Source organism: Carassius auratus, chromosome 4 (genome assembly GCF_003368295.1).
Source record: "Carassius auratus strain Wakin chromosome 4, ASM336829v1, whole genome shotgun sequence".
Classification (NCBI taxonomy): Eukaryota; Metazoa; Chordata; class Actinopteri; order Cypriniformes; family Cyprinidae; genus Carassius; species Carassius auratus.
Window position 1 is genome coordinate 2,645,275 of NC_039246.1, and position 24,599 is coordinate 2,669,873.

At 38.1% G+C, this 24,599-nt stretch overlaps 2 protein-coding genes and 1 long non-coding RNA gene across 5 annotated transcripts in view; 1 reads left to right on the forward strand and 2 right to left on the reverse strand.

Moving 5' to 3' along the window:
• LOC113066412 (gastrula zinc finger protein XlCGF57.1-like) lies at nucleotides 1-23,814 on the forward strand. Of its 2 annotated transcripts, XM_026238316.1 has the most exons (6): nucleotides 1-69; nucleotides 1,574-1,877; nucleotides 6,201-6,342; nucleotides 6,696-6,765; nucleotides 9,920-10,074; nucleotides 10,348-10,715. In XM_026238316.1, exons 2-6 carry the CDS (start codon nucleotides 1,616-1,618, stop codon nucleotides 10,508-10,510), a joined length of 792 nt encoding a protein of 263 aa, XP_026094101.1. In that variant the 5' UTR covers nucleotides 1-69; nucleotides 1,574-1,615; the 3' UTR covers nucleotides 10,511-10,715. The 2 variants fall into 2 exon arrangements, with proteins under 2 accessions (XP_026094101.1, XP_026094096.1); XM_026238311.1 differs by lacking the exons at nucleotides 6,201-6,342; nucleotides 6,696-6,765; nucleotides 9,920-10,074; nucleotides 10,348-10,715 and adding an exon at nucleotides 22,009-23,814.
• The window catches only part of LOC113066531 (gastrula zinc finger protein XlCGF57.1-like), a 1,043,158-nt gene that overhangs the window by 783,336 nt on the left and 235,223 nt on the right, over nucleotides 1-24,599 (reverse strand). The gene's annotated exons all lie outside the window — the stretch shown is intronic.
• Nucleotides 13,262-24,599, reverse strand: part of LOC113067570 (uncharacterized) — a 15,861-nt gene continuing 4,523 nt past the window's right edge. Inside the window, exons 2-3 of one of the 2 annotated variants that reach the window (XR_003279407.1) lie at nucleotides 13,427-13,746; nucleotides 13,262-13,356 (exon numbers count right to left, since the gene is read on the reverse strand). This is a non-coding gene — a long non-coding RNA (uncharacterized LOC113067570). Of the gene's footprint in view, nucleotides 13,747-24,599 lie in introns of both variants that reach the window. The other variant, XR_003279408.1, reaches the window with a different exon arrangement.

The following is a 24,599-nucleotide window of genomic DNA, read 5'->3' on the forward strand; positions in this document are numbered from 1 at the left end:
TTTTGGCGTGTCGACATGACGTCACAAGGTTGCATCGCGCCCCTGCATCTGTGTTTTAGCTGAAGAAAGGTTTGTGTTTTTAATAATTTAAAGCGTTAATATCAATACTAATCGTTCAGACAGTTTTGCAGATGACTTTGAAATGAATTAAATATGTTTTAATGCAGGCTAGTGTTATAATATATCTAATAAACAGAAATGAGCGTAGTTTTTATAGTAAAGCACATTCACACTCGAGTTACAGGAAAGATGCGTCTCACTTCACTCCCCGTAAAGTGCATTATAAACACACCGCTTGCTCACTGTTATAGTAATGATAGAGTAACATAACTAATAAAAACCAGCTGAGCTTCAGTTAAATCAAATGACTCTTATGAACCAGTTCTATTTACTGCTTCTCGTCTAAGAAGTCCTGTGTGATTTGTCTCACAACTGTTTGTCAAGAAAGTAGACTTTTTGTAGAAGTTTTGTGCGTTATCAGATTTAGAAAGAAGAAAATTTGATGTTTGACTAGAATGTTTTATTTGGACCTGGAAGTTTGAGGCTTTGCAAGTTGGGGTTTTGAGTTTGTGTTTATAGTTGTGAGGAAATTATGAATTGTGTGTTAGAAAACAAGAAAAAGCCAGACTGAAAAGTAGGGATGTAACGGTATGGAGATAAATCACGGTTATAGTGACCAAAATGATCACGGTTATACAGACACATAAATCACTTAACCAAGTTTTATATTTAAAAATCAACAAACAACGAATAAAAATACTTTTCATTTGCATAATCACTAAAACATTAACATTACCAATGATGTCCTGATTTTAAATGACAGCTTGACTGACAACAGTTTAATAGCTATGTTGAGATATCTAATGTTAATATTCAAATAAAGTTTTGAAAAAGTGTCATAAAGAGGTAGATTTCACATTGATAATTGATTAATAAATGAGTATATGTATTTCATCTGCTCCATAATAGGGATGTGGATTTCAAAAGTATTTGGCACCTGTCATTCTTCACATTTAAAAAGAAAAACCGCAATAGGCTTACTGACGATTTTTTTTTAACACGAATTGATTTATTTAACGAAAAACTCGTTTGTATTAAATTGTTCAGCTTTGTTTTTTCAACATGCACTCGAATATTTATTCGTCATTATTTTCGCGGTGACACAGAAGACCATCTCACAACATATTGCTTTATAAATCTATTGCGTTTGCCGGTCAGAAATGTTCAGGTAATCATGCTGCAATTATCAGTAGTGCTCTGCTCCGGTGTTAGCGCTCACACTGCATGTACCGCACTAATTCAACTGAAGCACTCTGGTCCACTTCTTCACACCAACCGCGTCTGAGCAATCACAGTCAACCGAACCAGTCTTTGGGGGTAAGACGTGCTCGTTCACGGTTCACATCCTTAGAAAATAATCGCACAGCCTAATCGATAATCGGTCATTAAATCAACTAATCAAATAGTTGATTTGTTGACCGACTCCTTTACTAGTGCGCTGACTACTGAACTAGGGAGCTGACTGAGACACACAGAGATCTGTCTGTTAATTATTCTCGTCTCAAACACACAGATAAACTGAAGCGACTGAGATCCACAAGACACTGATATAAAGATGGCGTTTATTAAAGTCGAGAGCGAAGACATGAAGATTGAAGAAGCATTTACTATCAAACAAGAAGATCATGAGGAACAACGAATAGAGATGGTGTTAATTAAAGAGGAAAGGCAAGAGGTGAAAATTGAAGAAGATTTTAGAGTTAAACGTGAAGATACTGAGGAACAAACAGAGATGGTGTTTATTAAAGAGGAGAGGGAAGAGGTGACAATTGAAGAAGATGTTAGAGTCAAACAAGAAGTTACTGAGGAACAAACAGGTAGGTTTCATTCTCAAAGTCTTATTTCACTCATGTATGCTTGTGCTCTAGTGTATTGAATACAAAGCCGTCAATAATGTCTTGTTAGTTTGAGCCCAAATCAAACCCAGAAAAATGACGGAAGAGGAGCCTATACAAGCACAACTCTTGCAGGATGTTTCAGTTTTTTTCTTTGTAGTTGTCTAATACTTTTTAGATGTGCTGTTATTGGTAAATTCAACTGCTGTTTATGTCAGCTTTTAATATGTACAGTTTCATCCTTATTAAAGCTTTAGTCTCCGTAATGGGCTCGTATTTCTGGTGACTAACCATGGCTTTAATACAGTGGCCAAAGCAAACACAGAACCATGTTATTTAATGTGCCTGTAGCTTAACGATCATTTGGGTAAACACAAGGGCTGCGCGATTATGGCAAAAATAGAAAATAATTTTGCATAAAATACAGTGCAATCATTTCAGATTGCAGGAAATGTAGTGTAATGAGTTAAGATTAAATTCAATGAACATATCTGCAATGTATTTAGGTCCTAGGCAACAGTGACTTATATACGAGTTAAAGTACTTTAAAATCAATCCTAAATGTAACTGGAAGCCAGTGTAAGGACCTGAGGACTGGTGTGATATGCTCAGATTTTCTGGTTCTAGTCAGAATCCTGGCAGCAGCGTTCTGGATGAGCTGCAGCTGTCTAATGGTCTTTTTGGGAAGGCCAGTGAGGAGCCCATTACAATAGTCCACCCTGCTGGTGATAAAGGCATGAACAAGTTTCTCCAAGTCTCGACTGGAAACAAAACATATAATTCTTGCAATGTTTTCTAAATGATAGTATGCTGATTTAGTTACTGCTTTGACATGACTACTGAAACTAAGGTCTGTCTCCAGAATCACACCAAGATTCCTGACTTGATTTTTAGTTGTTTGACCCCTAGAGTCAAGGTATGCATTCACCTTGAACACTTCATCTTTGTTTCCAAATGCAATGACTTCAGTTTTTTCCTTGTTTAACTGAAGACATTTCTGGCACATCCAGCTATTAATTTCATCAATGCATTGGCAGAGGGAGTCAATGGGGCTGTAGTCATTTGGAGATAAGGCTAGGTAAATCTGGGTATCATCAGCATAGCTGTGGTAGGCCATTTGGTTCTTTCTCATTATTTGACTCAGTGGAAGCATATACAGGCTAAACAAGAGCGGTGCTAGAATTGACCCTTGTGGGACTCCACATGTCATGGACGTCCACTTAGACTTATGCTCTCCTATACTCACATAATAGCCTCTCTCTTCTAAGTATGATCTGAACCATTTGAGTACCATCCCAGAAAGCCCGACCCAGTTTTCCAGTCTCTCTAGTAGTATGTTATGATCTAGCAATACCAGCACCGATATTTTGCCAGAATCAGAATTTAAGTGAATAGAATTTATTATCCTTATGAGCGCTATGCTGTAAAGCATTTGGAAACCAGATTGAAAACTATCCAGGTATCAGTTTGATTTTACATATTTGTTGTGCTGATTTAAAAATTACCTTTTCAATTATCTTGCCTATGAAAGGAAGTCTCTAAGCAGTAGCCAAAAGAGTGCAAGGATGCTTTCACACCTGGTTTGCTTGCCTGGTCCCAAACCATTGTTTGATTGCTCCCCCTGCCCTCGCTGTAATGCATTCATATTATTTTATTTTGGTCAGAACCAGAACCAAACTCTGATGTCAATCGAACCTAGGTGTGCACCAAAACATAGGAAAGCACCCTAAGTTACTGTTTATAAGGTTTGAGAAGAAAATATATCTAGCTTTGGCTAGCTTTACATTAAAAGCATGAAGACTTCATAGATTCTATAGTGAATTTCAAGTTTTGTCTTCCGCCATATCAGCTCAGCTTTTCTGCATTGTCTTTTTAAACTGCTGTGGATTTTCTCCAAGCTGATTTTTGTCTACCCGTGTTTTTGCTGGCTTTCACAGGAGCAGTATCATCAATAACATTCTTAACTCTTGAGTTAAAGCAATCAAGGAGAAGATCAATAGAGTGTTAAAGATATAGCCTACATAAATAGCACACTAGTGTTCTTGCTAATGCGTCTCTTTCGGACAGAAACAGTTCTAGATTCAGCGGTAGCAGAGATCAATTTTTAAAAAAATACCTGAGTGATCAGATAGTGCTTAATCATTAATAAAAAGGTTTGAAATGTTTAGACCCCTACTGATTGAGTAAATCTAGAGTATGTTACCCATGATTGTGTGAGGGTACACGCACATGCTGAATCAGGTCAAAAGTGTTTAAAAAAAGTTAAGCATTATCCTCCCACAGAAAAGAGTTACAAAGGAAAACATAACGTGGCTTAATGTATTAATGAAGTAATATTAAAAGGTACTTACTTGTGATGCAACTATTTGTAAGTAAGCTTCACAGGATATGAACACAACATGCTCTTTTTCATGTTTATTATTTTTATTATTTTTAAAGTGTTTGTATCCGCCTTATTTTCCCCGTAGGAGCAGGTATGGCCATTTCTGAATTTAATATGTCTGGATTTCAGTCTCATCAGCTTTCAGCAATTAGCTGAAATCTTTAGAAGCAATTTTTTGAGCTTCAGATTGTTTTACCGCTTGATATTGCAAACCAATGTTTCGTATTATAGTAATTTAATGTGTTGTCTTGATTATAAACAAACAGGCTTGTAGAACAAACAATTTTACTGTTTATTGCGCGATTATATTTTCACTGTACCGTTTCATCTCTCACTGTAAAAATGTACCTACCAATACCAACATTGATATCGATATTAGGATCGATCGGTAGCACTTTATTTGACAGTTCTTTTCCATATGTACATACTATGTACTTATTATAGTAATTACAATAACTATGTAATAACTAGGTACTAACCCTGAACCTACCCTTAAACCTAACCCTACCCCATGTAGATACCTTGTATTACCAGAACTTTCTTAGATGAATACACCGTAAGTAAACTATAACTACATGTAAGTACACGTACTGTAAAATAAAGTGCAACCGATCGATCCGACCAATCCTGAATGGTATGCAATAATCATTTTAGCTTGCTTATTGTGTTAGTAGTTGGAGACCAAAACCATATTTTTATTAATTGCTCAGCCCTAGTAAACACTACATAAAAGCTCTAATTGAAGAATAGTTTGCACTGATCACATATAAGCCAACAAATACCAAGATTTGAAGTTTGCTGGTCTAGGGCTGTGTAAAAATCAAAATGCAATTTTCATGTGTGTTATGGGCTGGTGATGTGCACACTCACGAGGATGAAGGAGAGCCAAAAAAATATTTTTACGGATTGTCCAGGAGACAGGTAAATAAATCCACATTAGATTAACGAATAAACATCAACAAGAACAGACAAAATGCCAAACAGCAAGAAGACTTTAGATAAGGCAGCTGATGAGGGGAAAACAGGTGGAGGAAGTTAACTAATAATGACTAATTAATTAAAAAGCCAGGAGAAAGGGAATCACAGAAAACTAAACAAAAACAGATCATGACCATATCAATGGCCATCTCGTCAGTAAAGGCTCTCCTTTGATTAGTAGTATATCTCTAGCATGTGCATTCAGATCACGGTTGCCAGGTTTTTTTTCTTCTCAAAACTAGCCTAATCACATTTTGAGGGAGTTCCCTGATAAAGATTTTGTTACGGGGATAAAATTTAAAAAAAAATTGGGTGAGGTTCCCTTGGTAAAATTCACATTTTAGGGGCTAAATATCATGTTATTTGGATTGGTGCTCCTTCAACCAGCGGTCATGAAAAACAACTGTGGATTTGGCCAAACTGGTTCAGCTGGACCAACATTTAAAACACAGAGCCAAAGTTAATACACAAGCTACACAAACTACACTAAAATTGGCAATGAATCGCCTTTGATTTTGTGTAGATTGTAAATGAACTACAGCTTCCCCCGAAATGTAATTTTTATCTGGGAACCCCCTCGAAGTGCAATTGGGATAGTTTTGAGAAACAAAGGGGGGAAGCTTTTAGGTGAATCCGTCATTAAACTCAACTAGATTGTAAAATGTCCAGCACAGAGAGCTGTATTGGGATCTTTACAGTGGTGGATGAAGTACCTCAAAGTCACACTTAAAGTTTTATTTTTTATTATTTTATACTATTGTCTGAGGACCACTTATGACATTCTCAGGATTTTAAATTCAGAAATGTCAAAAAGTAATTGGCTATTTTCTAACCTGGTTTTGAGGCCGGCTTGAGAAACACAGTTTTTTTAGGCACAATAACACCCACTGCTATGATTGGATAACAGTTTTGCTTCGTAAACTAACTTTAAACTCCCCCATCAGTACGTGAGGGGAATTGTTTTGGAAACGTCCAGCGTCCAGTGTTTCAACCATATATGTTCGAGCCAGAGTCTGACCCTGAATTTCAAGACGATGAACCTACTTCACCTCAAATACCAAGGATGCTCCAGCCTGTGACCGCGTGGTTAGTCCTTATCGTCAACTGTTGACTTCCAGTTTATTTGTTTAATTTTAGGTTATACTAGCTTTTTATTTTAATGAAACCAAAGACATTACAGAAAGTTATTACTCTAAACTTTAATATTTACCAACAGTGCGAAACTGATGTTTACTACATAAGGTTTATACATCTTGGATCTGACAAGTATATGAATACTTATCACAGTTATATTATAAAAAAACAACAACCTTTTTTATAAAAGCCTTTATTGTTCCATCAACATTTTCTGTAAATTGAAAATCATTTTTGTTGTCAGTTACACACTGCTGTCTTGTAAATAAAATAAAAATTAATCAGTTGCTATTGATAATCTGTAGGTGTACCTGTGAAAATTGTGCTGTTATGCCAACGGAAAAAGAAAATAAATGCTGTTTGGAGATTCCTCAGGTAAGTACAAGGCACACAATTTATTTTTATTTTTTATTCTGTAATTTGTGTGTGTGTGTGTGTGTGTGAATACTGGATTCTGATTGGCAGTAAAACAGTCTAACACACTGGTAGTTCCAAGTCTGTTTAATCACCATTCTATATAAATGGGTTACAAAAGTTTTTGCCCCTTTCTGGTTTTTTGTTTTGTTTTTTGCATACGTCACATTTGAAAGATTCAGATCAATAAACTAGTTTTAATATTACACAAAGAAAATGCAAGGAAATAAAAAAATCAGTTTTTAAATGATGATTTAATTTATTAGAGGAAAAAAGTTGTCCAAACCTGCCTGCCTATAAGTGAAAAATGAATTGAAATCATGAAAGAGCTGATTAACCACATTATTTTAGAAAGCGGAGTTAAATTTCACTAGCCATGCACAGGCCTGATTACTGCCAGACCAGTTGAATCAAGAAATCACTTAAACAGAAACTGTCTGACAAAGTGAAGCATGCTTTCCTCCATGTCTCCCCAACGTGACGTCATCACCGAATTGCGTAAAAAAAAATATTAATACCAAAAACGTAAAAAACTGGTCTTTAAGACCATTTTTGAGACATTTTAAAAATGCTATACATATCTTGAGTGATTTATGTACCCATTAATCGACAGTGGTGGTTAACCTGCAAACATGGACTTTAAAGAGCAACACATAACGCCGTGATCTAAAGAAATTCAAGAACTTTTTGTAATTGTAATAATATTTCACAATATTTTGTTTTGTTTTTAATTTATTAATATTTTGTACTTCATTTTGATCAAATAAATTCAGCCTTGATGAGCAAAAAATAGTTATTTTAAATTCGTTAAAAACTGTAAAGTTTCCAAACTTTTAATTGTTAATAATAATAACAATTCTATGTACTTTACTATAATATATTATAATATATTGTTGTGATGTTTATTAAATGCTGCTTTTTATTTTTTACAGGACAGTATGTATTTTAACTAAAACTGTCCATTCATGTTTTAAAACCCTCCAAAGTGTCTGATTTAAATTCTGCAGAGAAGAGTGGGACAAAATTCCCTCACAGCGACGTGAAAGACTCATAGCCAGGTATCACAAACGCTTGATTCCCGTTGTTCCTGTGGCAGTCACTCTTTCACGTAGTGCCAGGCAGGTTTGGACAGCTTTTTTCACTTAAATTAAGTCATTATTTCAAAACATTTAGCATTTTGTATCTACTCAGTTTTTCTGTGTGTAATATAAAAATTTATATATATATATATTTATATATAATTGTAATGACAGTGGACTCATGGTGTAAAAGACCTGCTGCTGTTTCTAATTGCTGTAGTTGTAGATTATTGCTGCTGGGTGCCGTGAACATAAAGACATACTGCCGCTGCACACATGAAAATAAAATAACCCTTAGCAGCTCCACACAGGTGAAGCTGGGGAAGGTGGAGTGTTCAGACGAACTCTTGAGGCGTGCTGCAAGTGCTGAAGTGAATGCTAACCAGCCATTTAAAGGGATAGTTCACTCTCAGATTAAATTTTGGTATGTTTTAGCTTACCTCAAGGACATCCAAGATGTAGGTTTCTCTGTTTCCTCAGTAGTTTCCATTTTGATATTTTTAGGTCAAACGGTTCTTGTCTGTGACTCATATAATGGAGGTCTATGGTCACCACCTCAAAGAGCATGCACAGAGGAGTCAAAATTAAACAATTCCCCATCGTAAGTACACATTGATGACCGAAGACATGAAACGAGCGGTTTGTGTGAGAAAACAAACAGTATTTATATAGTTTTTACCTCTTCTACACAACCACATCCAACTGATCTGAGTGCACGAGTGCTTCCTGATGTGACATGTGCGCTCTGGCTTTAGTCTGTGCAAGCGTGGAAAGCCCCGGATGTGATCTCTCACACGTGTACATCACTCATTGTTTACTGTTTACCACACGATACACCACCAATCTGCACTGTCTGAAATATAATGCAGTAATTGTAATTAATTAATTGGCTTATAATGCACCCTATAATCGTTGCGATAATAATAAAAATACAACACATTACTCACTCTATTGACAGCGTGCCATTGGGTCCCTCTGGCATTGGACGTTGCCTCCAGTTTATACGTGGCAAACTAAACACAACGTGCAAAACACTGCGTCTCAACAGTGGAGAAAACTCAGGATCTTCAGTCAGGCAGGTGTGTGATGCGATACTGTCGATGTCCTCGTCGTTGTCTTGTAGTTGTTCCATTCGTGACAACATATGCTCTCCACTTCTGTTGGCATCTCACAACACTTGCTACTAAAACACCACCAATTTTGAAGAGATCTCTGTCTCTGAGGCTTGAAGACGTGCTGCTGCAGCGGATCGCTCCGGAGTACTTGATCTGTGTATTCTGGTTCAAATTAATATGTTTGTGAAAAAAATTCAATGTTGTCTGTTGATATATCGAAATCGTCTTCCATTGCAATTTCCTGTACGTCTAAATATGTTTAGATCTTCACAGTGAAAGGTAATACTTCTGAAATCTGTGTAAACCATAGACAGTAAGTGTAAACAATGAGTGATGTACACGCGTGAGAGATCACTTCCGCGCTTGCACAGACTAAAGCCAGAGCGCGCATCACATCAGGAAGCACTCGTGCACTCAGATCAGTTGGACGTGGTTGTGTACAAGAGGTAAAAACAATATAAATACTGTTCGTATTCTCACACAAACCGCTCATTTCGTGTCTTAGGTCATCAGTGTGTACTTACGATGGGGAATTGTTTAATTTGGACTCCTCTGTGCATGCTCTTTGAGGTGGTGACCATAGACCTCCATTATATGAGTCACAGACAAGAACGGTTGGACATAAAAATATCAAAATGGGAAATACTGAGGAAACAGAGAAACCTACATCTTGGATGTCCTTGAGGTAAGCTAAAACATACCAAAATTTAATCTGAGAGTGAACTATCCCTTTAAGTGTAAGGTATCAAGCTCATTGACTGTGTGTATGTAACATGAACCATTCAGCTCATGCCACGTCATTTAACACTGAATATCATCAGTTACGGTAACAACGCAAAAGCCTGCACCATCTAGATTTTCATAACTGTATGTATGCATGTACAGTATAACAAATAGAAGTGTATTGTTCTTGTTTTTTAGATTGTTAGAAGGATTAACCAGGTACCAGACACACTTACCTGCATAACCCAGCACCCAGGCTTTGAACCGGTTTGCCTAAATGTGTATTCACTACAGAATGCACTTAATATTTACAAAGCTGACTATGGACCCTTGAAACTCAAAGGAATAGAAAAGTAAGAGTTATATCATTTCACACAAGTCTATTTAATCATTTTGTGTTCAATGCAATAGCTGTTTTGTAAAGCAGTCAGGTCATTACAATTAAAGCAAACAGCACACAATAGTATGTTTAAATGAAAACGATACAATAATTCAATACAAAAACAGCTGTAATGTTTAGTATGTTTTATTACAAATCCAGGAAATAACTATTAGAACATGAGTCATGTATTCAGAATAATAGCAGATAACTAGGCAGATGTCTTTGTGGTTGTCTTTCCCATTAGGCGGTACAGGCACTTGGCACACAGGAGTTTTGTGAGCTGGTGCTGGGGCTATCTGAGCAGGACGATCAGGGTGGATGTCCCGTCTTGTGTTGTGCTGCGTGTATGCCGAGAGTTTCCTGATGCTGCAGGCAGCTGTGCTGGATTCAGACCCCCCCTTGACTGAACCTCCAGGGTCTGTCACACTGGGCTGAGAGTGATTTTGTGGATCTCCATGTAGGGAAGAGCGTCTGGGATTACTTTTTCAAAAAGGAAGTTCATCAGATCTATGACATTGCCTGTAAAGATATAACCACACACAATTAATCATATTTACGGTTTAGATTGTTTAGTTACTTAACTGTGAACATCAATAAATTTGTTTTACTTCCAATATGTTGCCTGTGAGTTTAATGGCCGCATGTAGTATTTTACCTGTTTGGCTTTGGGAAACAAAAACCACTACATTGGCATTCCAGTTGTTGTTTTATCCTGAGGATGATTGGAGTTCTTACTGAAATGTGTACCTGCCAAATACAGTTTGGAGTACAAAACAAACTTCAGCAAAGGTAATAAAAACATATTTATAGAGGTTAAAGTCATTAAATTACTTTCAAACACACCTCCACAACATTCCAAGGTAAAGATAAACCATGCTTTTTGGTGATGAAGTTTGACCGTGTACAAAGAAAATAAACGGAGAGAGAAGCTACTACACTCACATGACCACACACACACACACACACACACACTCTTCATTTGCTTCTGAATTTAGGTCCCAAGGTTCCAGAGTTCCAGCTATGCCCTTCAAAATTGGAGCCTTCTGTGACTTCAGTTACACATTTACACATGATCTCTCTAACAAAGCAGTGGTGGCAGTACAAATAAACTGCACAATATTTTGTGATCTTCAACAGCATGTTTGTTGCTTGGTTCTTTGATCCGGTTTAGCGCCACTTGTGTTATTTCCGTTCTCTGTCATGTGTGAATCAGTGTGCGGGTCATTCAATGGAGGCTATGTTTAGGAAAGCCTCCAGGAGTACACTCCTACTGATGAAGTTCATATTCTTCAATGGAGGCTATGTTTAACCTATCTATTGATAGGCACATCCCAATATTTGGTGTTCACTGGCATTTATGTCAATAAAAGCTTTTATTTTAGTTTAGTTTATTTTTGGTTCTTAAACTTTCAAGATATTATTTTAGTACTAGTTGGAGTAATAATGGGTATATATATATATACACACACACACACACACACACATATATATATATACATAATATACCTTAAGGCGAGACACTGCAGGTGAATAGGGCAAAAAAATAACTAATAGTTGTCACCTTACTTACCCAGTTGATTGATTACATTGATTATTGCAAAAAAAAAAAAATTTAAATATGCAAATGATGCATTATTTAATGAAATATGCGCTAATTTGCATAAATGTCTATTACAAAAATCTGAACACTAGATGAAGTCAGTTTCAAAAAATGTTTTAAATTTTTTTGACATTAAAGTCAAATGTTTTTACAGAGGGAATCTTTTTTTGTCATCATAGACACTGAAGACTGGAGTAATGGTTGGTGAAAATACAGTTTTGATCATGGAAAAAATTATATTTTAAAGTATATTCAATTAGAAAATCATTATTTTTAAGTGTAATATTTCACAATATTACTGTGTTTTCTGTATTTTTGATCAAATTGGTTTTGAGCAGGCTTGATGATAATAAGAGACTAGTATTAATGTGTCCAAAATTTTGACCGGTACTGTATCTAAAATCAGTATTTATATAACAATGTTAACATACAGTCTTCAATGTCAGTGATATTATTGATCTTAAACTACTTGGAGAAATTTGAAAGAATATGGGGACAGGGCTACAAGAACATTTGGTCCTAAAGTACAGTTGTTCAGCAGACCACCCTCTTCATACAGGATTACACTCCTACTGATGAAGTGCCATCAAAACCATGGTGGACTTGAACATTTGACCCTTTAAAAGAAAAATAAGACACGGATATAAGCTTTTCAGACATGTTTTAAGGATGAACGAAAAAAAAACAACAACAGTAAAAGAAAGACTTACTCCAAAGCAATGTTTGACTGTAAAGCCATTTCTGCCTGGAGCCTGTGAAAGCCCTCAGTCATTTGCAGCATTAACAGTGTAAGCTTTAAAAAAAAAGAAGAAAATACAATTATGAAAGATATATGTACAGTGCATTTAATGATATTGTCCCATGTACTGTATCAGAGTTTCTGTGTATATACCGCAGAGGTCAAAACTTCAAGAATGTAAGTTGTGTTGTCCAGGGAAATACCTTCTCTTCATCAAAAAACTAAACGTTTTTCTAAGTTTCATCCTTAGCTTTGGAGAAAATGTGTGATGTTTAAATGAAAGCATCCTGCTGGATCAGATTGAGCCGTTTCTCTAGCCTTCGTGCAGTCTCTGGAATGTAACCAAAATTAGACAAATGTAAGAAATGTCAACGTTTCTAGCTATAACAGATTATATTGCTACGGTATACAACATGTAGACTCATAAAAAACATTACAAAAGTAAAAAGTCAGTGAGAGACTACATCTTTGTAAATAACAATACTAAAAAAGATAGCTAGGATATTAGTATTAAAATGGTGCCAATTTTCTGTAAAATCAAAGTAGCATTAAACATATATTGTACTTTTTAATAAAGAATATATAATTTAAGGTATAACATACTTCTTAAAGATATGCACATGGTTAGTGTCACATCCACAGCTGAATGAGGTTTCCTCTGTGATCGTTTCAAGGCTGATATCAGCGCAGTCACATTGAATCCAGTCCAGTGACTATTCATGAGTGCATTACTCTGCATACAGATAAATGATAACAATTAGTGTAACTGCTTAATCAAATTGTAGTTCATAAGGAAATAAAATTGTCATCACATACTTTGATCGATATTTTTGATAAATGCAAACTCCTTCATCCTGGGCCATACAGCTGGTCTGTGTTGCACTCTGGACTATTTTGACTCCGGGTGAAAAGTCCTAGGATAAACTTTCATGTTGAGCTTTACATACTCTGTAAACTGTAAACCTTTTGAATTTCAAGGGTTACCTCTGGTTGCAGATGTTTCACCATGCATGAGTCATGGTAAAGACGAAGGTATCCCATCTGTTCAGTGTGCAGAATTTCCTGGTACATTTTAATACTTTTAGCTTCCATCTCTGCCATCTACTCAAAGAATTATTTAACCGAATCAGTTATATTCATCAATCATGTATTATATTATAGAATACATATTAACAACATTAACATGATACAGTTAACTCACTGTGCATACGAAAACACCACAGTTCCTTCCATCGTCTCTGTGCCATTGCTGTGGACTAGACACAGTCCAATCGTCCAAGGATGCAATATTTCTAAAAGCATCTCTGGGGGAAAAAAAGGTACTTTAGTATATAATGTAAATAATTTAATATTTTAATTGTATTACGAATTTATTATAATAACTTATTATATAATGATTTATGTAAAAATCATAATGTAGTGGGCTCAATTTGTTTGATTTGTAAAATATTAAGCAAACTTATTACAACCCTCAACTCAGTACTTAGTTGGAGCAACTTTACAGCCTCAAGTATTTTTTAGTATGATGTGACAAGCTTTGATCATCATCTTTTGGCAATTATCTGCCATTCTTCTCCTCAAGCTCTTCCAGGTTGGATGGGGGCACAGACACATTTTCAGATTTCACCAGAAATATTTGATTAGGTTCAATCCCAGGCTGTGGCTGGGCCACTGAAGGACATTCACCGAGTTGCTTATAAGCCACTCTTGCATTGTGCTTAAAGTAATTTTCCTGTTGGAAGGTGAACATTCAATCTGATGTTCTGATTGCTCTGGATTGGGTTTTCAACATCTAAAATGTTGGTTACATTTAGCTTCTACTCTTGACAAGTCAATTCAATTTTTTTAATGTAGTGCTTTTAACAATACAGATTGTGTCAAAGCAGCTTTACAGTATCAAATAGGAAAATAGTGTGTGAATAATGCAAAATGTCACACTCAATTCGCAGTTTAAAGCAGCTCATCAATGAATTAATTAATGTCACCATCCAGCTCTAATCAGTTTAAATATTATCTATGCAATCAAGTCGATGATATTTCTGTAAAAGAAGTGTCCCCAACTAAGCAAGCCAGAGGTGACCGTGACAAGGAACCAAAATGCCATAAGTGGCAGAATGGAGAAAAAAGCGTAGGAGAGAGCAGGCTCAGTCTGCAGGCCAGAGGACCCAGTAGGTTGATCCATGCTGCAGCAAAGTCAGATTGTACAGAGGACTAATCTGGTTCCTGTGTTCTTGTCCTGGTGGCCGTCTAAGAGACAAGGTCTTCACTGAGGATCTGTCTCTGGGGCTCAACTAGTTGTCCTGATCTCCGCTGGCATTTACATAGAGCTTATAATATGAAAAAACCACCTCAATCCACAGTGCACAAATTTGGATCATTGACAAGTAGTACTCATCAAAACTGAACACCATGTGGCACTCTACATAGCTCTGAAACTGCTCCCTTTCAACTTTAATATTAAACACTTGAAACACAACACAACTGAACCTACAGCAGAGCTTCACAGACATGCTCATGCAACCATCCAACTCCAAAAAACACAAGCCTCAAGTTCTCAAGATGAAGAGGAAACTCGTAACACCAAACCCAATATTCCAACATTCAAAATGTAGAAATCAGGCCAGAAGCAACACACAGGGAATAGCAGACGATCTTCGAAAAGTCAAGTGAAGCTCCCCGACCAACCTTTGGGGCCCTGACCAGGCTGATCCACCCTAACAGGAATTGCCTAGAGGCAGCCTAAGCAATTCCCAAACATCCACGGTTCACACCCATATGTTAGGTTAGTGTTCTCAGTCCTTCAGTCTCTGCTGCAACCACTACACTTTACTGCTGGGATGGTACTCTGCAGGTGATGAGAAGTACCTGCTTTTCCTCCAAACAAGCTTGATGCTTGGAAATTCAGGTTCATTAGAGAATCTTGTTGGGTTGTCATGCGTTTTCACTAAGAAGAAGACTGAGTCTGGCCACACAACCATTATGCCCAGATAGGTAAAGTGTTAAAGTGATGTTTGTCCTTCTGTAGGTTTCTGCCATCTGCATATATGATCTTGGAGCTTAAATAGAGTGACCATCAATTGACCATTCACAAAGACCCACCCTCCTTAGTTACTGTTGCCATCCCTGACAAACAATGCTGCTCTCACACTACACACATTCACATTCTCATGCAATGAAAAATACATTGCAACCCAAAGAGGAAATTGACTACATACCGACAGAGAAGACAGAGCAGTTTTCTTCTCGTGTGAAACAATGTCTTGGGACTCTCAGTTTTAAAATTGTCATTTTTTAAAGAAATTCTAACAATAAGTACCGTTTTGTGGCTCTTTAATGTTTTGTGACAGATCACCAATCCTATTTCAGATCACGGCTACCAGGCATTTGTGCATTTACATATTTCCTGCTCTGCCTCTGAGAAAACAAGAGCTCAGACTGGCCGATCTGGAATCTTCCCCTTATGAGATCATAAGGGGAAAGTTTACCTCCCCTTTCTCTGCTCAAAACGCCCAAACATTTACATATAATCCAGTCACAATGTCAGCACAGGCGTTACAAACAGACATTTACGATATGGATTTGACACCACCGTCACAAACAGTGAGTAACAGTGTTCATTAATGCCTGATCTGTGATCAGTGATTTCTGATGTGTAGCCAATTAATCAAGTTCACACAGACTTTCTTTCTAAATCGTTTAATACTGTTTATGCATCAGTGAATTAAGCCAGTGACTAAACGATCAACTTCACGTTGTTTCTCTTAGTAGCATGAAACAAATCTGTTATTTAAATTGTGATTTAAATGACATTTTATTAACAAGATTTGGAAGGAGCACGTCAGATACTCGAGCCTAATCGACACAGGTGGACCATAATCAAGTAATCAATCCCATAGTATAAATATCGCTGACTTACCTTTATCCATTGACGGTTTATCAGCATGCTGGTTCGCTTCATCTGTCACCTTATCACAGACCCAATTTTCCTATCAACGAAGAGAGCTACCGGACCAGCGATCGTTCCTACGCAGCCAAACACGGCCATTGAGCACCATTAAGCGTCATCGCGACAGTTGCTCTCCTCGCCAAGTCACACGTCGTTGGCAATAGACCATGCAAGCTCCGAGCTCGCCTTGCTCGACACAACGATCGTGCCGCCTGAGACCGAGCTCTCCTCGAGCGCTGGATTGCAGCAGCAGGAATCCAACCAGTCTGGGCCGCACCCCTGTTCTCACCGCAGCAAGCCTCTCTCATTTCCCGCCGCGTCTCAGCCTTTCACCGTGGCGTTCTGGCCGAGTGGCAGTTTAAGGCCGCTTCCTCCAGCGGCGCAGACCAATACATTTTTTAGGCGAAGACGCTAAAAACAGGTTCACGGCTAAAGTTCGTTAAACGACGTCATGACACAGTTCTGTCTTCTTCTACTAGTGTTTTATGGCAGTTTTTGACAAACCAGCGTAAAGATGCATTACCGGCACCTGCTGATCTGGAGTGTGGAGTGCGCATAGATTTGGAAGACAGACACAAACGTAGTTCCATCGGATGATGATGCCACTTTTAACCATGAAGCCAGAAGGCATTATTTCCAGAGTCTTCATCCACACTGAAATGTCCAAGACATTACATTCGCCTTACCGCGCACATTTAAACCTCACTGAAATGATACAGACATAAGTTCCATGATATATAAAAAAATAATAATAATAATTTTACATTTTAATTTCCATGCAAGTATTCTGGCAGGACCAAATTATTTAGGGACCTATTTCACCATTCACTGGCGGGATCACTCAAAATTAATCTAAAATGCATATGCCCTCGTGTTTTGATGCAGGACAGCGAGTGTGAGTAAAATTTTGCCTTTTTAGGATCGTAATACGAAAAACAGGCAAGTAAATATCTTTAGGAACCACTTGGAAGCGAATAGCACATAACTGCTATTAACCCATTTGTTTGCAAGCATCGCCAACGGCCCCAGTTTATTACTGATTATTGATAAACCGTGCGTCAATTGAAAGTCTAAAAACTCTGGCTTCGATATTTGACCAATATTTAGATAAAACATAATTTCAGTGACAGTTATTTAGTCATTTATGTCAGGAAAACGATTCCGATTCCTGAACGGTAAACGTCGGTGTCAGCTCGTGGACAAATGTTGATCATGTATTTAGTCAGAAAGAATCATGAGCAGAAACATTTTTATTTTGGGTATGTAATTTCTGTCTCCATGCCAAAAATGGGGCGTGACTGTAAGGGGTTACCCAAACTGCCGTTATAATAAATTACACTGTTATGCTGTATTACTGTATTCATGTCGATATTGTGTTCGGTGTTAGTTGTGGTGAAAGCATTTTGTGAGAGAAAATGCTTTGCAATGACGAGATCACTGCATTCACGTGATAAACAAACAAACAAACAAACTCACGTGATAAACTCTGTCTACTCAATGCTCATCACTACAGCCTTTCATGTGATGGGAAAAGATCTAAAAAAAAAAGCTATAATCAACATTCGTTAATTTCAACAGCTGTAATAGTAAAACAAAACATAGTAAAACTAATTTGAGAGGGGTTCCACTGGTAATACGCATTTTGAATGCAGAGATGTCAGCCAATCACAACAGTTGTCGTTTACTCAGTGTCTCACAAAAGACACGCCCCTTCTAACAGAGCATTCAAGCCAGAGGACTAATATCAGGATATAAAAATGCCTTTTATTTCTACATTTTACATGTAAAAATCATACAAACAATATAAGTACACCTCAGGAAACATCAAAAAAGCATTTAAAAAAGAAAATAATCCATGTCATGGGACCTTTAAGTTAAATTTAAAAAAAAAGTTTTAATTCAGTCAATGTTTTTACCTTGTTTTAACAAGGATTTATATGGAGACTGGCAACAGATGTCGGGCAAGAAGCGTTGCGGTTGCGATGCGCACACAGTGCGGCGAGCTCGTTTTTTACAGGTGCGTCCGCACCGCATCGAGTTAAAAACATCTCAACTTTTTAGAATGCCGCAAGCGCACCACAGGTCATGTAGCTTCCTCACCTTTTCCGTAACAACGTTGAAAGCTTAGCCAAAATGAAGGAACAGCTGATAGCTGTATGTGGATTTTTAAAGTAATTTAGTAGCAGAGCTACTGCAAGCAATTTTTAGTGCTGCAAATCCATTTATCCATTGCTGAAACTTCCGCGTTTTCATGGAGAGAGCAGGTCATGGTTGCGGTGTCTTCCCCCTCTGAGTGAGAACTCAGTGCTGCAGCTATTTTTCTCAGAGGAGATTGATATTGTTTGTGTGACCAAGTGGCCCATATGCTGGCGTTGCAATGCGTGTTTTAGTTTAGTTTTTTATGTGAGTCTTACCACACCAGACTGCGATTACTTATTTGGTTGTTTGGCTCCATTTAATACTGAGGAATCAAATGAGGCACTTATCTGACAATGAGAAGTTAGATATACCATTTTGACATGAATCTAACTATGCCAGACTGTGTATACTAATTACATTATTTAGCTGCATTTACTTCTGAGTAATAAAAATATGTATTTATCTCACTTTGAGAAGTTAAATATACAGGGGCTCTTGGGATAAATTTTTTTTGAGTAAGAGCACCTTTTTACCTCACTTCCTCTGAGGAGGTTGAGGCAGTAGTTGAGTCTCAATGGGTCCTGTGCACTGTAGCGAGAGGCCACAAAATCCAGTTCGGTTCTCCTGTGCATTAATTCTTCGGGGCCTTCCACACCCTGGTGGGCTCCGAACAGGCTCTGGTAATGGAACAGAAGAAGACACTCTCTGAGGACAGGTGGTCCCTCCTCACAAAGCAGAGTCCAGGTCCTACAGCCGGTACTTCAGATTCCAAGGACGGATGAAGGGTTGTGTCCTATTTCATATCTGCGTCTTTTGAAACCGCTCAGTCAGGGGAATGAAGTTCAACACGCTCACACTCAAATAGGTGGTGTCTCAGATCAAGTCTGAGGACTGGTGTTACGATCGATATAGAAATATGCATATTCTATCCTTCACCATCATAGGAAGTTCCTGGTGTTGGCTGTTGGGGCCAAAAGCCTACTAATACCGAATCTTCCTTTGGCCTTGCATTCTCACCCCCACATTTTCACGAGTCAGGCACATGGTGCGATGATTGGTTGATATTAGCCCAGTCAGACAGGGTGGCGGTTCGACATCGAGATGTCATTCTCACTCACACGAAAGAGCTGGGGTAAAGACTTAACGCAAAGGTAAAGCAAGAAAAGTGTGCTCCAGTACAGAGAACCAATTATTTTGGCATGGTGTGGGAATCGACCACGGTGCAGGCACATACGTCTCACTGCAATTGCGAGAGTGAGAGAAGGCTGGTCACTCAATATCAAGCAGTTCCAGGCTGCTGGGTCTGATAGAAGCTGTATCCAACGTGATAACTTTTGGCCTGCTGTATATGAAACCCCTACAGTGGTGTTTCAAGACCAAGGGGTTGTTCCTGAGTGGAAACCTGCTTTGCATGTTTAAGACATGTGAAGGAGACCTTAGATCTCAGCTCAGGGCCTGGTGCAGGGAGCTCCTTGTCGCCGTGTAAGGCTAGCGATGGACGTGTCCCTTATTAGGACTAATTGAGATTAAGTGTTAGTGCGCACCAACAACATAGTGGTGGTCTCCTATATCAACCACCAAGGGGGGCTGTTTTCATGCTGTTTGTGCAGGCAAGTGTACCAGATCCTTGTGTGGTCCCTGGGCAAACCTCTCTCGCTAAGAGCAGTTCGCATTCCTGGGAATCTCAATATGGGAGCAGACATCCTTTTGAGGCAGGGTGTTTATGACTAAAGAGACATCGCACTGTCCCCTCTGGTTCTCTCTGCTGTTAGTAGCCCCGTTCTGGCAAGGCCGGGTATGGTTCTTGGGCCTGATTTTTCTCTTTGATGGTACTCCATGTGAGGTTCCCATCAGGAGAGATTTCCTCTCACAGGCGGAGGGTGCACCCACGCACGGAGTTTGGAAGTTTTAGGTGTGGTCTCTGGGGAGGCACAACTCATAGCTTCCAATCTCTCAACTGAGTTTGTTGAGACCATCCTCCATCCAGAGCTCCCTCTATGAGAAAACTGTACTTTTTGGTGTGGAGACCAATGCTCGACCCAGCTAACTGCCCGTTTGGTACAGTTCTGGAGTTCCTGCAGGCCTGTCTATCCGCAGGGTTGACCCACTCCACCCTAAAGGTCTTTGTGGTGGCCATTGAAGCCTACCACACCTCTTAGTTGACATTTAATGGAAAGAAACCCTCTTCTTACATGTTTCCTCTGCTTATGCTAAGTGGTGGATTAGGATGCCATTCCATAGCCTCGAGTCCTCCGAGCTCCCCTCTTCTTTAAGGGGTCAAGGCTAACTCTTCCAGCCTACTTTAGCCACTCCCGGCTCCCTTTTTTCTCACCTTAGTTGTGCTTGAAGCGTCACCACCGTTCCCAAGGCTCTCGGCCCTGCCCCTCTCCTCACTGTAACCTTGGATGATCACCATAAGAAACAGCTGGATTCAGTTAGTGCTAGCTTCACACATGCTCGTAACTTTAGCTCATCGGTTTTAAATAATGAACATGTCTGAAAGAAACAGATTTACATTTAGTGTTCTGGTGATTCAAAACTGCTGCAACCGGTTCTTGAATCGAGATCTGCTGTAGCAGTATGTGTAAGTCTGCTGAGCCGAGAACTGAGATCTTGAATAAACAGTCGACAAATCTAACAAGCTGAAGCATTTCTCCAGCATGTTTTAAAGGTTTCTACTGATTAACACATATACATTTTTATGTAAATGGTGGAAGGTAAATGTTTATCAAATGTTACTAAATGAAACTAGCTGTTCTTGAAAATATATTGTTGATGAAACAAACATTTTGTTAGTTTAACAGTTTTATGATCCTTTCACTGGGTTTCCCATTGTTAAAAATGTATTGATGCAACAGTAATTGTTTTAAACATGTTTCCAACATGTTTTATTTTGTTACACTTTCTGATGTTCAACAAAATACTTAAGGAAACTGCTTTTTGTCTTTTGTGTAAATTACAGGCTTGCTCAGTATCATCAGCTCATCGGTTCTCAGTATCAAACGTTTCCAACCTTAAACAGTTCTCACTTCAGTATAAAATTGTGCCAGCTCGAGATGTGAACTGTTTTGAACGATTTAGTCCGATTTGGTGTACTGGTTTCGATAGGATCGAAAAGTAATTTGATCGCAAAAGCACAAATCACTATTGTTGACTGCATTCTACTTGTTAAATGCTGGTAACTGCTGTGTATTTTAATCTCCCATTCCCATTCTGAGCAAATGTAAAACCGCCTGATACCAATTTGTGTTGAGACCAGTGGGATCCCAATCAAGTGCTCTATTGTGGGTTTTAAAAAGGCTTTGATAAGTAAATTCGGATGTGTCTTTAAGAAAGCAAATAATTAACAATATTGTCAAGAGGTTCTGAGATTACATTTTAGTTGTTTAGTGGTTGAATTTAATGTGTTTTTGTCTAAAAGCTTTCATGTCTTGGTGCTGTTAAACTGGAGTTAACTTGCTTTTGTTTCCTTTCATCTTAGACCTGATGTCACTGATAGAGGGGAGTCAAGAACCGAATGTAATGGAAGAGAAGAATCAGTATGAGAAACGTCATTATTTCATAACTGGGGAAAAATCTTGTACTTACTCACCGACTCAAATAGAAAGTAGAGACCTTAAAGTCCAAATGAGAGTTCACACTGGAGGGAAGCCTTTCATTTGCAAAGAGTGTGGGAAGAGTTACTCACGAAAAATAAATCTTAACATTCACATGAGAACTCACACTGGAAAGAAGCCATTCAAATGCTCTCAGTGTGGAAAAAGTTTTAAAGAGAAAAGGAATCTTAGTGCCCATGTGACGGTACACACTGGAGAGAAACCTTACACCTGCAAACTGTGCGGGAAGAGCTACACAAGAAAAGAAAATCTTAAATTCCACATGAGTGTTCACACTGGAGAGAGGCCTTACACCTGCAAACTGTGTGGGAAAAGCTACAAAAGAAAAGAAAATCTTACATTTCACACAGGAAATCACACTGGAGATAAGCTATTTATATGCACTCAGTGTGGAAAAAGTTTTAAACAGAAAAAGTACCTTATTGGCCACATGACAATTCACACTGGAGAGAAACCGTTTGTTTGTGATCAGTGTGAAAAGAGTTTCAGGTGTAAAGGACACCTTGATCTTCACATGAAGAGTCACTCAGGAGAGAACTGTTTTATATGTCACCAGTGTGGAAAGAGTTTCTCACACAAAGGAAACTTTGAGAATCACATGAGGGTTCACACTGGAGAGAAGCCTTTCAACTGCCAAGAGTGTGGAAAGAGCTTTACAGCTAAAGGAAACCTTAAGATTCACATGAGAATTCACACTGGAGAGAAACCTTACAAGTGTCTTCAGTGTGACATCAGTTTCACATATCACACGGACCTGAAACGGCATGTGCAAACTCATTCTGGAAAGAAACTTCAAACCTCATGTCATACTGAGGGAAATGGCAATTTCGACAATCATCTGTACATTCACTCTGATGAAGGACAATTCAGTTGTGATCAGTCTAATTAAAACATCACATTAACACATTCATACTCCATTATTATTTTAATATATTAGTAAGATTTAAGTAGTATGATTTCGTCTAAAGGTTGAATATATGTTTGTATGATCAATTTGGAAAAATGGGTCTTGTGTAAGTTCTCTACTGAGAAGTCTTACTCTCAGTAGCGTAAGACTTCGACATATGGATGCATAACTGTCTGTCTGCAGGTAACGGTTTTAGAAAAACACTTAAGAAATAACTTGTGAAATCTTTGAAAACAGGTTATATGTTGCAGATACAGAATGGTGTGAAGAGGGCGACTCTCAAGGCAACCTCCTGGATGGTTGAGAATTGAGACCCAAGGGACTTTATTTCCTTATCTCAAGAAATGTATTACAAGTACCTTCATAAGCTGCTGTGAGCTTTGCGTGTTATCTCTTTGCTCACAGACTTCTGCTGTGTGTAAATTGATCAATTTCTCTGCATAGAATTAAAGTCAAGACAGACTTTTCTTTTGTTTCACTCTGTCTTCACAATTGTTTTATTTCTTAATTGGCTAGAAAATCTACAACAGCACATAAATATTTAATCATGTCTAAAAGGTGTTTTTTTTTAGTGTGGAGGCACTTGAAGAAGTATTCAGTTGTGTTGGCAGTGGGACAGGTCTGTGGCAGTGTTTTCAGCACACCATTCAGATAATTATGTAACAAGTTTCGGGAGGAGCGTCAGATACTTATCCTAATCAACACCAGTGGACCACAATCAAGTAATCAATACCACAGAATAAATACCTCTGACTTGCCAATATCCATTGACATTTTTTTTCAGCATCTCTTCTCCACCCCATCTTCTCACTTCAAGTTCATTTTACAACTATATGGAGAAGGGGGGGGGTACTCTAGGTTCGGGCCATACCCGAGCTCGGAGCCCTTACCCGGACAGCACACTAAATATGCATTTCCATACCTCTGTGCATTATAAGCGTGAACTCGTGAAAAATGTCAAGAGTGCTTGTTAGAGACACAAAACTTTTATTATTATATTATACTATATTACCAACAGAATCCAAATCATAATTTAATTTAAATAATAATTTTTTTGAGCGGACCTAACTGTAAGATAAAATAACGGTCAAATAACTGTTAAAAACATCCAACAAACCTGCTCTGACGTCCCAATCTGAATCAAATCATCTGCGATACACACTTTGAAGTCCCAATCTGAATCTAATGATTTGTGATTCGTGATACGTGATCCGATTGGAGCGCTTAGAAACAGTGAATCATTTGCGATGCAGTGGTTTAACCGATATTCTGAGTTTCAAAAAGCTTGTTGTGTACTTTGCTTGCTTTCTCTATATAATTTGTTGTTTGAATAACGGTTGACATTAAATCATTACAGTAGGCCTAACGTGGGCCTACAATGTTTTTATTAAACTGAGATCACACTAAATACAGTTTCCGTTGTATTAAAAGCATTTAATAAAAATTTCAATATATATTTATATATAAATAAACTCACATGACAACAGGGAGGTGATGGTGCTGTGTAAATAGTTACCCCAACTAAATAGTAGTAAATAGTTCCAACTT

What these genes read in the sequence shown, in the direction of transcription:
- LOC113066412 (XM_026238311.1), top strand. Translation starts at nt 1,616, where the DNA reads ATGGCGTTTATTAAAGTCGAGAGCGAAGACATGAAGATTGAAGAAGCA. An exon ending in AGTTACTGAGGAACAAACAG is followed by an intron (nt 1,878 to 22,008) that starts GTAGGTTTCATT and finishes CTTTCATCTTAG; the next exon opens with ACCTGATGTCACTGATAGAG.